General features: G+C 44.6%; 1 protein-coding gene across 1 annotated transcript in view; it reads right to left on the bottom strand.

Annotated features, from left to right (window-relative positions):
• Positions 1–15,906, bottom strand: part of LOC309567478 (beta-1,4 N-acetylgalactosaminyltransferase 2-like) — a gene marked incomplete at both ends in the record, with an annotated part of 143,029 nt that overhangs the window by 111,418 nt on the left and 15,705 nt on the right. Inside the window, one exon of the mRNA XM_082272867.1 lies at positions 8,056–8,205. Within this exon, the coding sequence (XP_082128993.1) occupies positions 8,056–8,205 (150 nt within the window). The remainder of the gene's footprint in view (positions 1–8,055; positions 8,206–15,906) is intronic.

Genomic DNA, 15,906 nt, shown 5'->3' on the forward strand with positions numbered 1-15,906 from the left:
TGTTGAACTTTCAGTGACCAGTATGAGAGAGTGAGAGCGATAACACCAAATTTAACACACTTGCTCCCCATTTACACCTGAGACCCTGTAACACTACAGAGTCACATGACTCCAGGGAGGGCAAATGGCTATATTGGCCTAATTTGGATATTTTGACTACAAATATGGCCTAGACTAAAAGAAGTCCCTGAAACTGAGCTGCAGCACAATGGTCAATACCATACATCGGTTTAACAGAACAGATTCCCCTCAGAACAGGCCTCACCATGGTCAACCACAGAGGTTGAGACTTTGGGCCCAATGTGGACATTTTCACTTAGGTGTGTACTCACTTTTGTTGCCAGCGGTTTGGACATTAATGGCTGTGTGTTGAGTTTTTTTGAGGGGACAACAAATTTACACTAGTTATACAAGGTGTACACTTACTACTTTATATTGTATCAAAGTGTTATTTCTTCAGTGTTGTCACACGAAAAGATATATTAAAATATTTACAAAAATGTGAGGGGTGTACTCACTTTTGTGAGCTACTGTGTGTATATATATATATATATATATATATATATATATATATATATATTATTTTTTCATGATCTTAGATGTCTTGTTCCCATACTTTCTGAAGAAGTTGACTCTGCTCGGTGAAACGCGTCAGTTTGCCGCCACTGCACTCATCGGAGGAAATAGCAACTATAGCTTGTATGGCAGAATGTATATGCTATCTACTGGATTGTGAAGGACAGTATATGGGATTAAACAAACTTGTGGATAGGATCGTTTTTAAGTTGAACATTGTAATAAAAACCTGACATTTTAGGTATTTGAACTATCTGACACCTAAAAAATCCTATGTTGTGTAGCCTGATGGCATGATCAACATTTTTTTTCTGTACTTGCTGAAAAAGTTCCCACCTCCCCCCCAAAAAAAGAAAACTAATACAACCATCACATCTAAGGTATTTTAAGCTGCAATATATTGTTTTTTATTCTTGGTTTATTCAGTGTTAAATCCTTTGGAAAAGAGGTCTAAGCCATATAATTAAAAGTGGACCATTGTGAGCACCTAGCATTAATCCCAACCTCTTTCATGGTTAATTTTGCTGGACAGTTTGGTCTGTATTAAATGTGGATACATTTTCAAAAAAAGGCATATGAAATAAAAACAGTATTTTTTATAGTAAATACTATCAGCGTTAACCACATAACGTTACCAGAATTCAATATTTTTTCTAAAGCAGCTCTTTAAAACTTGACTAACAACTTACTAACCTTTCACTTCTATAGTTATACATTGACAAAGGAATCCTTGTTTTTTTCTCTATCATGGCAGCTTGACATTTTAAGATTAATTACAGTAAATGAATATGGATGCCTAGGGCAAATATAACAATGTAGGGTTGACCTGACAATACCTCTATGAAATATTGCAAGAGGATTGAGGCGTGGACCAATTATCACATGATTCTACATATCACTATTTACCTCTGAATTCATCTATGGACATTGATTTGTTATCATACTGAATTATCACAGCGCAACTTTTTTTTATATATGTAAGAGGATTGATGTATCAATTGCTCATCAATAAACCATTCCTCAATTGAAGTGTGAGAGTGACCACAGGAATATATTCAATGCAATAGTGAACAGTACTACTTCCAATCTAACTTCTATCAGTGACTCTATCAACCTACTGCTATGCAGCCTATCAGAGTGCCCTCTGTATTCTACAAGGGGCCCCCTTTACTATGGATTGCGTGAGTCTCCTTGTTGAGCAAGGCCTCGCTAGTCTTCGCAGGCAAAAGATCCTTAATCACTCAAGGAATGACATTTGTAATCCACTGTAAGGGCAAAGTTTAATTGTAATCCAAAACTGGGAAGGAGCATGGGCTTCTAAACTCAGCCAAGTTGATGTACAATCTGGAAACTGAAAGTGTAAATTAAGGCCTCCCTGGTCTGCCACGTATCACTCAGCACTACAGGGTCCTATGGCAACCGTTATATGTATATCAAGGCAGCTCTATGTCCAACTAAACTGCGTCACAGGCCTTTTTTGACTCCGTCTAGTCAATCACTGTGCTTACTTCAACTTGGATTTCTCTCACCCCATATGATGGGGATCCGCGTCCCGCTGTCCTCCACACCAGAGTCCGACACTCCTCAGAAGCACCCACAGTCTCTCTGAGTGTCTCTCCTCTCGGTCTACCCCCAAGTTCTGTCACATACGCCGCTCTCTTTCGGACGTCCTTCCGCTCAGCCTCCGGCCTACTTTCCTCTGCTCAGCGCAGCAGCTCTTCACCTCCACACAGCACGCTGTCTTCGAGGCAAGAGAGCGAATCTTTGATCCCGCCCCCTATTTATAGACACTCCCATCTGTCTCAGTGGGACTCAATGCTCCCTGGGAGGATAGTCCAATCAGTCGAGTCATCCATAGTTTCCACTTTCTTCGTAACTATATTTCCCACAATCCATTGTATCATCACTTCAAAGAAGCCCCAACATTAACCACTTGTATGGCGGCAGGCTGGTGCTCCAAGGCAAAGCATTGTACATGTACGGCGCTCGCCTGGGTGGAGCTAGGGGGCGATCGCACGCCGCCGGAGGCACGCTCCCGCCCCCGCTCGTCAGCTGGGGAGCCAGCGCGTGTGCCCGGCGGCTTCAATGGCCGCCGGCCACTCGCGATCTCCCACAGCTGAGGGAGAAAGGCTCCTTTCACACGGCCGCTCCGTGTGAAAGGTCCGCTGCAGGACTTTTTTTTTTCCACGGAGCGGATGACATTTCTGTCATCCGCTCCGTGTGCCCGCATATCATCCCATCCGTTTGCGGATGATATGCGGACATAATGTATGTCTATGGCACTGCGATTTTCCTTCCTTTCCGTTTTTTACACGGAAGGAAAAATGGGGTTCTGTTCCATTCGTAAAAACGGAACAGAACTGACATTCACTTACATTATGTCCGCAAATCATCCGCAAATGGATTGGATGATTTGCGGACACACGGAGCGGCCGTGTGAAAGGACCCAAAGACAGACGGCTGATGTAAACAGAGCCGTCTGTCATTCTCACTGAAGTGATCACAGATGCTATGTGATCCTGCTATATAGGATCGCATGTCTCTGTGATTACTTCTCAAGCCATGCCCCCTGACAGTTAGAATCACGCCCCTAGGTACACACTTAACCCACTGATCACCAGTAATGTTAACCACTTCCCTGCCAGTGTAATGTTTACAGTAACAGTGCATATTTTTAGCACTGATTACTGTAGTAATGTCACTGGTACCGATCTGTCCACCGCAATGTCACAGTCCCGCAAAAAAAAAAAAAAAATCGCAGATCGCCGCCATTACTAGTTAAAAAAAAAAACAATAAAAATTACATCAATTTTTCCCGTAGTTAGAAAACGCAATAACTTTTGAGCAAACCAAAATCAAAATACGCTTATTCTGATTTTTTTACCAAAAATATGTAGCAGAAAACAAATTGGTCTAAAATGTTAAAACATTTTGATTTTTACATTTTTTTTTTTTTGAGAATTTCATATAAAAAAAAGTGAAAAATATTGTTATTTTTTCAAAATATTTTCTCTTTTTTTTGTTTATAGCGCAAAAAATAAAAATCGCACAGGTGCTCAAATACCACCAAAAGAAAGCTCTGTTTGTGGGAAAAAAGGGACGTGAATTTCGTTTGGGTACAGCGTCGCACGACTGCACAATTGTCCGTTAAATTCATGCAGTGTCGAATCGCAGAATAGGGCCTGGTCTTTGAGCAGCCAAATCCTCCGGGCTGAAAGTGGTTAAAGAGATAGAACAGCACCGAACAGGCTGAAATTAATTCTTTATCCAGGCTACAAAAGCTTTTGTTTTTAATGTTTTGGCAGATTTGTTGCACTTTTTTTTTTTCCATTAATCTTATCAGCATCATTATTATTATTCTAAGCCGACAGTTTTTACACACTGTAATACCTAATGACAGCTAAAGCCTTCTGACTTTGCTTCACGCTTTGTGCAGAAATAGAGGCTACCATTGTCAATTATCCCTTCAAAAAAGGTCAGTTGCCTGTCTGTTATACTGATCTTCTGGCTTCCATATATTGGAGTTGATTTACTAAAACGGGAGAGTGCAAAACCTGATGCAGCTGTTCATAGAAACCAATCAGCTTCTAGTTCTTTTTTTTCGTCAAAGATAAATTTCACAAGCTTAAAGTGGTTGTCAACGATCACCTTGTAAAACAAACCATTCAGTTTAAAATAAATATGAAAGGCAAAGCATTTGTGTATAGATATAAAAAAAATGATAAGTACCTTTTTCTCCTTTTTTAAAAGTGATCACATTCCATCTGTTCTCAGCTGCATAAGGGAGGGGGGAGGAGAAGCAGCAGCACACTGAGCTTCCCAGTGAATGACTGTGCAGCGGGGGCGTGTCAGGACAAGTCTGATCATTGGAGGAGAGCAGGCTGAATTCCCAGCATTGATAGAGAACTGACCACGCTGTGCTCTCCTGCTTAGTGTGGTCAGTTTTTAATAGGAAAGCAGAGGGACTGGCAGGAACACCAGGGATTTCACATAAAGGAAGCAATACAAAGAGAACAGGAGACTTTCTCATACAAGTACATGGTACAGCAGGCACATATCAGGAATATGACGTGTTAGGGTAACAAAAGTGAGAAGCTGATTGGCTACCATGCACAGCTGTACCAGATTTTGCACTCTCCAGTTTTAGTAAATAAAACACATTGAGTCTGTAACCTGCACACAAGTATGCAGATAAAGGCTACTATATTCGCCTAACTTTCCTGAAGCAACAGCATCCCCCATATTTTTCTAAGGGCTTGTTCACGACTATACTGTCTTCCCTCCATAGGTGTGTGCAGCTTATTGCATTATGGTGTAAACACACATGTGTGTATATAATATACTATACAGACACATACACTGTTATAAATACATTCTAAATACATTCTAAAGGGTATTAAAACATGGACGGTGTCAGTAGAACAGTGGACAGTGTAAGTAAAGCAGTGGGCGGTGTCAGTAAGGCAGGAGACGGTGTCAGTACAGCAGTGGGCGGTGTCAGTAGGGCAGAGGTTGGTGTCAGTCAGTACAGCAGTGGACGGTGTCAGTAGGGCAGAGGTTGGTGTCAGGCATTACAGCAGTGGATGGTGTCAATACAGCATTGGACGGTGTCAGTAGGGCAGAGGTTGGTGTCAGTCAGTACAGCAGTGGATGTGTCTGTATGACAGTTGTTAGTGTGAGTAGCACAGTGAATGATTTCAGTAGGGCAGTAGACTTTGCCACTAGGGCAGAGGATGGTGTCAGTACAGCAATGGACAGTGTCAGTAGGGCAGAGTATGGTGTCAGTAGAGCAGTGGATGGTGTCAGTAGGACAAACATTAGTATCTGTAGGGCAGTGGATGGTGTCAGTAATTTTTTTAAATTATATTTTTATATTATATTTTACACATTTTTAAATTTTTTTTTACATTTTTTTTTTTTAGGAGCACCATTTGGGGGCTTTGATGAAATATCAAGGATCTAAACAGACCCCTGATGTATCACTTTTGAGATGGGGAAAGGCATACCTCCCAACTGTCCCTAATTTGCTGGGACTGTCCTGGAAAATGGTCTGTGTCCCAGAGTCCCGGCGAATCAGTGCAGAGTCCTGGAGTGCCCGCAGCAGTGTGGTGGGGCTTGGTTCCCGCACTTCACAAGCAACACATGGCAGCCGGCATCTCTCCCAGGCTGCTCTGACACTCAAACACAGTGCAGAGCTGAGTGCACTGAACTTGCCCCTCCTCCTTCCTGTGTTTTCCTGTACATGGGGGAGGAGGCAGGGAACAGCACATCACTCTGCAGAACAGCTGATCTGAGGTCTGTGATTATTTCTGTGTACATGAAACTTGTTGAGGAGGGAGGCATGGTGAGGGGGGTGGATGAGCTGGAATAGATGAGGGGGGTGGATGAGCTGGTATAGGTGAGGGGGGTGGATGAGCTGGTATAGGTGAGGGGGGATGGATGCAGCTGGTATAGGTGAGTGGGTTGTATGCAGCTGGTATAGGTGAGGGGGAATGGTTTGAGCTGGTATAGGTGAGGGGGGATGGATGGAGCTGGGATGTATGAGGGGAGATGGATGGTGCTGGAATTGGTGAAGGGGTTGGATGGAGCTGGTATAGGTGAGGGGGGTGGTATTAGCTGGTATAGGTTAGGGGGGATGGATGGAGCTGGGATGGGTGAGAGGAGATGGATGGAGCTGGGATTGGTGAGGGGATGGATGGAGCTGGTATAGGTGAGGGGAATGGATGGAGCTGGGATGGGTGAAGGGGGATGGATGGAGCTGGAATGGGTGAGGAAGGATAGATGGAGCTGGGATGGGTCCTGGGGGATAGATAGAGCTGGGATGGGTGTGGGGTATGGATTGGCTTGGGATGGGTGTGGGGGATGGATGGAGCTGGTATGGGAACAGGGGGATGGATGGAGCTGATCATGGGGAAGGATGGAGCTGGGATGGGTGTGGGGGATGGATGGAGCTGGGATGGGTGTAGTGGATGGATGGAGCCGGGATGGGATCAGGGGATGGATGGAGCTGGTATGAGTGTGGGGAATGTATGGAGCCGGGATGGGATCAGGTGAGAGAGTTGGAATGGGTGTGGGGGATGGATGGAGCTGGTATGGGATCAGGGGGAAGAATGGACCTGGGATGGGTGTGGGGGATGGATGGAGTTGGTATGGGATCGGGGGATTGAGCTGGGATTGGATTGGGGTGGTGGATGGAGCCGGGATGGGATCAGAGTGGTGGATGGAACCGGGATGCGATCGGAATAGTGGGTGGAGCCGGAATGGGATCAGGGGATTGGATGGAGTTGCCCCCTACATGCTGTACATTACACATTCCTGTCCCCTGCATTCTATACATTACATACTCCTGTCCCCTGCATTCTGCGCATTACACACTTCTGTCCAATGCATTCTGTACATTACACACTCCACTATATACATAATACTGTACATTATATACTTCTCATCAAAGTCTTCATTGTCTCAACAGTTGCTGGTTGCTATTTTAATGAAGTTCTTCTTTAAGGTAGGTGTAGACAAAGCAATCAAGCATATTTTATGGGTACAAGGAAGCCTGGGTTTTGTTTAACCACATCCCTTAAGCCCCTCCCACTGCTAAGTCATTGGCCACACCCACATTTTACACGTGCCCCAGGTCTTGCCCCTCCTTCAGTGTCCCTCATTCTGAAGTTCAAATGTTGGGAGGTATGAGAAAAGAAATGAGGACAGAGATTCCCCAGTTCCTTTCTCTGCAGCCTCAGCTACACTAGACAGTGAATGAATGGGAACTGCTCTGTGCTGAGCAACTTCCTGTTTATTCACAAACTGAAGTATAGTAAAATGTGTTTACTATGCTTCAGTTATGAATGAACACAGTGAGTGATTGGTACAGATCAGAAAAGGAAGGGGCCCATAAATGACATATTTACCGGTCCCTCCCCCTGTCTCCATTTTGAAATATGCCCCGCAGCGCTGCCAGCCACATGGGGTGATTAGGGTGTGCCCAAGCAGTAATCCTTGTTTGAGGCACAAGGCCCATTCACTTGAATGGGTCATATTTGTTGATGGTACCACCTCCCATGCTGTTTAATTTTTGACTTGGCATGTGTGCAGATCTGATTAGAGATGGACTCAGGCGTGTTTGGATCGTAGTCCCAACCCACCTGAGCAATCCCACCAGGAAGCCCTCACTGCATACCACCAGTCATGGGCAGTGAGGCATTTTCTGGCCCGCAGCTGCACATGATGCCTATGAATGGCGGTGTGCAGTAAAGGCTTCCTGGCAGGATTGCTCAGATGTGTTGGGACTAGGATCCCGAACATGCCTGAGCCCATTCCTAGATCTGAGAAGCTGCATGCCCTAATTTAGGTGGGTGGTCAGGAGGGTCGTAAAACTGTGACTCAACTGCCTGCTTTTACCCCAGTTGCCCATGTGAAAATGTCTTTAGGAAAGATTTACCCACCACACACAGGCACCCACACTTTACTGCAGTGTCTTACCTTTTTTTGTAATGTTCATATTCCTTTTTACGTCTCTCTGATGCAGATTTTAAATCGTCTGCAGGCAAATTGTCCTTGAGTTGATGCACCTGCACCCCTGCTTTTCTAAACGATTCACAAGTGCATGCGCTCTTCTTCAAGACTGGAAAACTAAAACATATAAATATAAATTTAATGAATTAAAGAAACATTACATTAGAATGTTGTAGATATATGACCCAGCAGTTTGAGATATATACTAAACTCTGTGACCTTGAAGTATACCTAAAGGTCATTTTTTTTAGCTTTGAATAAAGTAGAGAGGGATTACAGCACCTCAAATTTTAATTGTATGTGCCTTAGTTAGAGAGATTCACCCTCTCTATTTATCCTGTTATTACCATTACCACCCAGTGTAAAGTTTTAGGAAAGCTCAAATTTTGGCTTGTACCCAAAACAGAAGGGGAAATCTTTCAAAAGGGGGGGGGGGCACTAGTACTGGTGAAAACCAGGGATTCCCTCACTTTGGGGAGATTTCCTCCGACTTCCTGTATTGGCTATGGGACAGGAAGTGAAGGCAAGTGTCCCCAAAGTGAGGGAATCCCTGGTTTTCACCAGTACTAGTGCCCCCCCCCCCCTGAAAGATTTCCCCTCTATTGCTGTTTTGGGTACAAGCCAAAATTTTAAAATATATTTTTAAAATATGACCTACAAAAATAAATTAAAGCAGAATTTTGTCAAAACAATTATTTTTTCCAGTAAAGACATTCTATTCGTACTGTTTCTAAAAATTTGCTTAGCTATCGCTTTGCTTAGCTGGAATTTCACCATTGAAATTCCATTTGTCAAATCAAGGTTCCATTCATCTTGTGAAAGTCAACTTAAATATCAGAAAATAACATTTCACACATGTTAAAAACATTTACAAGGGTATTCACACAGCAATTTATTTTATAAATAGACCCCTATCTCCCTTCATAGGAGCTTCATACCTTCTTGTTTGCCATTTTTTTTAGAGTGTGCGATGGTCTGAGCATGTGCAATGCCCGCATATGCCAGGTGTCGGGATCAATTAACTCCTGTGTTCTTGCTAAGAAGTTACGTCATGAACGCCGGCCAAAAAAGATGGTCAAATATGCCAAATCCAGAGGAAGACCGGGCAAAGATGTCATTGCTGGCATGGCAGCTTACAGATCTCACATCACTGGAGAGGAGGTAAATATTAGTTCCACTTTAGTTTAGGCGAGGTTCACATATATGCGAATTGGATGCGGGTTTTCCCCACATCCAATTTACATGACATGCGAGTGTGACTGGCTCTCAATGGAGCCAGTTCACACAGGACCGGATCGGCCATGGAGCGGATTGAAAAAGGGTCCCGTGCGTGTTTGGGTCCGGTTCAGGTGCAAATCCAGGGAAAAATTCAGACCTGAATCGCACCTGAACCAGTGAACAGACACGCACCTGACCCCAGGCACGAACCCATGGCTGCACATATGTGAACTCAGCCTTAGTTCCAATTTAAAGCAAAACTATACTCACCTCCACTCCAGTGCGCAGTGTGCCAGAGCTCCCAAACCAGCCAGTGACATATTTGGCCAGTCTTATGCTGAATTCAGGTTTTCGGCCATTGTAATTGGCCGGGCCGAGATTACGTCACTTTAATGCATATGCAGTAGTTAAGCCATCTCAGCAGATGCTGAAATTGTGCATTTGAGAGGTTTCTGCTGCGATTGTAAACTGTCACAACAATAAAGCTTATATGAGTGTGCCATGCCTCGATCCCCTGAGCAATTGACGTGACTGTGACAACACACGTAGGGCGGAGCTGGGTAAAGAGTCTGAGCTGAAACCTGAAATGATATGGGAGCCGCTGCCCCACTGTTTGTTATTGTAAAAGCAATCTTATTCTTTTACCCTGTAAGCGCAATTTTTAATAAAAAGGTTACTACGATATACTACACAATGAGGGGCCCTGTGTTATATGAGTTCCATTCAGGGCCGGTGCTACACTATTTTACACCCTAGGCAAGACAAGCTACTTGCGCCCCCCCACCCACCAAAATAAATAAAAAGGGAAGGGGTTAAAAATTCCTCTATGTCATATCCAGTGACCCTGATCTGATGGTTCCTCCATGTAATGCTGTCATACCCAGGGACACCCATATTCCTCCATGTCACACCTGGGGACCCTGATGTCCCCCTATATCACACCCAGGGACCCTAATGTTTTTCCATGTCACATCCTGGGACCCCAATATTTCTCCATGTCATGTTGTCATACCCAATGACCCCGATGTTCCACCATGTCACACCCAGGGACCCCTGTTGTTCCTCCATGTCATGCTGTCATACTCGGTGACCCCAATGTTCCTCTATGTCAAACCAGGAGCCCCTGATGTTTTTCCATGTCACACCTAAGGGACCCTGATGTTTTTCCATGTCACACCTAGGGGACCCTGATGTTCCTCCATGTCACACCTGGGGACCCTGATGTTCCTCCATGACATACCCGGAGACCCTGATGTTTTTCCATGTCACACCTAGGGGACCCTGATGTTCCTCCATGTCACACCTGGGGACCTCAATCCCCCATGGCACACCCAGGGATCCCCATTCCTCATTGCACACCTGGTGACTTCAAACCCCTGTTACACTCATGACCCCTATCCCCCATGTCACACCTGATGACTCTGATTCCCCATGGCACACCTGGTGACCCCATATTCTCTTTCACACCAGGGATCCTCCATGTCACACCCAGGGACCCCGATCCCCTGTTCTGGGGACACTCACTGAGCAGTATGAAGAGTGTGGCCCGCACTCTGCCCTCCTTGACCACGATCCTGGTGATTCCTTCTCCCAGGATGCTGCTCTCCTGGACCACAGTGCTCACCACAGCTTCAACCGGCTCCTGGTGGAGGGAGAAGCAGCAGTCAGAGAGCTCCGCACATCCTTCATCACCAACCTCCTTAGACCATTCCGGTGTCTTGTCTCTTCTGCTCCAGTAAAGGTGCCGCCCTCCAGTGCCCAGCTCTGGCTCAGGTTCAGCTCTCCTCCGCTCCCTGCTTAATACCGACCCAGGGAAATGAATGGCTCCCCTCCAGCTCAGCGTAGAGAGTTACATCCTGCCCAGGGTTTATGCCACTCAGCTCCAGACAAAGAGGATCATCATGCAGGCAGCACTCCGGTGGGCTCCCTTCCCTTACTCATGGCTGCGCCCCTAGGTGGCAATGCGCCCTAGGCGGCTGCCTAGTTTGCCTAGTGGAAGCACCGGCCCTGGTTCCATTGCAGAGAATAAAATGTGGAATACTCAATCTTTAAAAGATCCTTACATTGCTATCAGAGTTGCATAATAAGGAGGAACCCAAACAGTTACATCACGGCAGTGGAATGCTAGATTGACCCCAGTTGGGAAAGAGCAGTTTGACCTGAGTATTTGCAAATCCAAACCTACAGGTGACCGCAGAAGAGGAAAGGTGGTGGGAGTCACTATCATTACTTTATGAATTGTTTATCAAGATGCACATTGTTGAACACGTGGTGAATTATGAAGGAATAAGAAGTTACAAGGCGGAACAAAGAAAACACTAGAGACTGATTAATTTGTTTTATGAGTTTATTGATTAGAAAACAGGATATAATATAGAAAATGATGTGCACATATCACTATATAATTTGTGGATGGTATTTGCTTGTTTAATTTTGGTGTTAGTAGGCACGGCAAAATTTATGCACTAACCTATATTGTTTTGTGAGAACCATGGTGTATTGAAAAACAAAGACCTTCAGTCAATCACTGACAGCACAGTCTGTAGAACTCCACAGCCAGACAGTGGGTATTTCTGAGCATCTTCCTCTATCCAAGGGAGAGCCAGGGGATGGGGGTGGGGATAGGACAGTTTAAGAGTAGTTAGAGTTAAGCCTGGGATTCCACTTTGTTCTGTCAACATAGAAATAGCTAAACAAATAAGGAGGAAATAGGATGTATTAGGTTTGGAAGCATGTTTAAACACAAAAATTCCCCCCAGGCTATGGAAGCGACTTTTGCTAGCTTCACATCTGTGAACACCTATGTTTGGAAGAGGCATGCACGCTGTGGAGGAGGCACGCTGAGGAAAGCTGTCAGACGCGGGAGACACTGTGGAGGAGGCCCGCTGAGGCAAGCCCCAGATGTTGGAGAACCACAGAGAGAGGAGGAAGACAGAGGAGGACACAAGTGGAGTAGCCAGTAAGCTGTGAGAGAGGACGCAGGAATTCAGAACACATTAACAGGAGGAACTGCAGGTGAGCACCGGACACACTGTGAGGAAGATAACACCTATAGGTCTGAATAGATACCTCTTCATGTTCATGGACTTCAAGCAAATTTGAGGTGCTTAGATTGGTTATCATGGTGTAGTGAGAACCTATCCCCTAATGAAAAAAGGGCATTGGAGGAATTAAGAAAAACCAAGGACTTTAAAACTGAGTGAGGAAGAGGGTAACGCGTTCGGAGGCGTGGTCTCCCTCTTCAGGTCACCTCTTGAAGAGTGACCTGAAGAGGGAGGCCACAACTCCAAAACGCATCATCAAAGTAACGGTTTAGGGTCTGACATTCCTCCATCCTATCCGCCGTGAGTTCCCCCGTGGCCACAGGTCTTCCGGCTGGGCCGATGTGCGCTTGCGCGGTAGGAGCCACGCAGGTCCAGTCGGGCGCAGGCGCTGTGGCTGGTGACGCCAGAGCATACTGCGCATTTAGCAGGCTGGGAGTTATACATCGCCTTGCCAGGACACAAGATCGGGTTTCCGGTTCAACCTAAAGAGGCCATAAAGGATAGACATGTTCAGAATCCCTAGACTACATGTGAGTGTATTTCTTTTAATCCGAAAACTTTTAATAAAATGGAGTTACACTAGGTCGGATGTGCGCCCTGTCTCTGTTTTTGCCTTGTATAGAAATATCTGTGAGTGGGCACATATGCAAAATACCCACAATTTAGACTTTACTGAAGTTGCATAAAAACAATGAATTACAATCTGGTCATCCTATATTTTCTAGCAAAGAAGTCCAACAGATAAGGTGGACAAATTATTGGATAAAAAAATTACAACCAGTTGTGAAACATTAAAAATATTATGCATAGGACACAGGTGATGTCTTAAAGAAATTAGTGAGGATGGAGATTAAAGAAGATTGGTGGTATAGTGCCCATACACATCTATACCACATTTTTTGGGTTTAAATGCTTTTGGGAAACCTATTGGATTGGTGGGTTGAAGGTTTTGATAACTTATTGAATACATTTTTACAAGTTTGTTAGTTTTTATTTTGAGGAACAACTTTTTCTTTTTTGAGGAATGATACTTTAGATAAAGCAGGATGTTTCGATAGGGGCAGCATGCGCACCAGCCAATGTACATTTGCATCTGGGTTGGTGGGAGGAATTGGTGATTTACCAATCAAGTATGTTTAGTGATCATGTTGCCCTCTGGCTGTGCCTTGCGGATGAAGTATTATTGGTATGGAGGAAGAGTGAAATTCAGGAAGAGTTCATTTGTGAACTCAACAATAACGATTTGAACCTTTTCTTACCATACACAGCGAAGCCTACAGGAAATTCTGCTTTGTGGATTTAAAAGTATACAACATATAAAGATGATGGGATATCGGGCACAGGTACATTGTGGAAGCCTACTCCATGCCACAAGCTACCACCTTCCAACTCAAATTTCTTCAATTCTAGTAGGTTTCCCCGAATTGGAAGAAGTTTCTCCAAAATGAGGACTTTCTTGAAAGAGTCCAAGGATTTATCAGATAGATTTTGAGTGAGGGGGTATTTGCATAAGTGTATTTTTTAAAGGGGATTAAGGTGAGTATTGCACACAGAGAGAACTGAGACAATAAAAAATAATGGTACAGTGAATAATAAAATCAGGATGAGATTCATTGCAAAATACAGAACACACTGAGAAAATTATTCTAAGTGAACATTGGGTAAATTTTGCAAATGGACCTCTATATAATGTGGGGTTGATTAGCTCGGTGGCGGGCGTGGATGACCCCTTGGGGGGTGCATTTACACAGGGAGATAGCCGAGAAGTGGTTGCAAACAACAGTTTGGTTTATTCTTGCAATTTACTTCATACAAGTGCAAGCCTCAAAAACATCAAAATAAAAATAAAACACAAAATAAATCCTTGCCACTGTGGGCGGCTACCTTCTCAAATACAGGAACCTACCTACGGAGTCTGTCTCCAACCTACTGTTGGGCAAACTTTGCTGATCCTACAGCAGACACTCCATAGTCCATGTTTTTTCTTCACACAACAAATGTCCATTGAACATGTCCCTTTACTCTTCACATAGAACACATTCCTTTGTTTGTCTCTTCACATAGCAACCATTCCTTTGCTTGTCTCTTCACATAGCAAACAGTTCATTTATTTCTTTTCACATAGAAATAGTCCAGACCTCACCTTGAGTAGTCGTCACACTTTTTACCCTCCTCAGCGCACATCGCTCCAGGAGGTCTTCTCCCCTGCTCACACAGCGTCGGGAGGCACACATCTGACTGTCCTCCTCTCCCCAGCTCACACAGCGTCAGGAGGCAGCCATCAATAGACTTCCTTTGGACAAATTATAGAGGCCTTAACTTCCTCATTCCGAACAGCTGAATGGTTTTCAACTTCTTTACACCTTCCTGCTGCCTTTGCAGCCGACACCCTATAGTAATTGGTGAATTTTCTAAACCAGGTGGAAATGTATCTCCTGTCTGTGACTACATCCACAGATTTACCTGACTTCCTGTCACAATAGCTAAAATAATGGGATCCTACTCTCATTTGATAAAAAGGCCTCCAGTCTGAAGGGTGTCTCTGTTAGAAGTGAATTTCAGGGATCTGATCTGAAGGGGTGGTATCCATAACCTAAGAGGCGTGTATTGTATAGGTGAGGAAGCTTTGATATCTGCCAATTTGTTAAACAGGGGAATAGATTTCAATCTGTGGATAGAATTAACTCCTTTTATATTAAAGCGGAGTTCCACCCTATTTTTGAACTTTACACCGTCAGTTAGATGAAAACATCCTGAAAAATAATTGGATAATTATTTTTTTTTTTGTTTCACTTACCTTATTTTTAATGAAAATGTACTTACCTTCCTTCCACTTCCTCCCTCTGCAGCCACGGTCCCTGAAGTCACTTCCTCCTTTGCATTGACTCCTGGGAGAGCGTCATCAATCCCAGGAGTCAATGCACCTGCGCCAGTGTCCCTCGTCACTTCCGGTGCAGGTGCGTCATTCCCTGCTGAATGAATTAGAACAGCTTCTGGGCATGCGCAGAACCAGCTGCGGGATGACACGCCTTCACCGGAAGTGACATACATGGCATTCTGGGACTCCGACATCAGGAAGAGGGACACGAAGAGGGACGCTACGGCTTCAGCTGCCCACACCGCAGATGGCAGCGCTGGACAAGAAATTTTCAAGGTAAGTCTTTCTTCTTACAGGTACACTAAGCAGGGGACAGTTCAGAGGCTATTGATGCTTAAAGGCACTAGCCCTGACTGTGCTAGGGGTATTTTTACCAAAATAAATAATTTTGGCCGGAACTCCGCTTTAATGCCTTTAAAGAGGAGTTCCACCGTCGGAAAGTTTTTTTTAATAAAAATACCCCCGGGACAGTCAGGGCTAGTGCATTCCACAATGGATAGCCTCTGAACTGTCCCAGGTCGCACTTACCTTTAAGAAGAAATACTTACCTTAGAAATGTCTTGTCCAGCGCTGCCATCTCAGGTGTGGGCAGCTGAAGCCAGCGCGTCCTCATCGGCGTCCTCTTCTGTGTCCTCTTCATCCCAGAATGCCCTGCACCGGCCCCGCTCGTCATGTCCG

Source organism: Pelophylax lessonae (assembly GCF_965119305.1).
Source record: "Pelophylax lessonae genome assembly, chromosome: 11".
Taxonomy (NCBI): domain Eukaryota; kingdom Metazoa; phylum Chordata; class Amphibia; order Anura; family Ranidae; genus Pelophylax; species Pelophylax lessonae.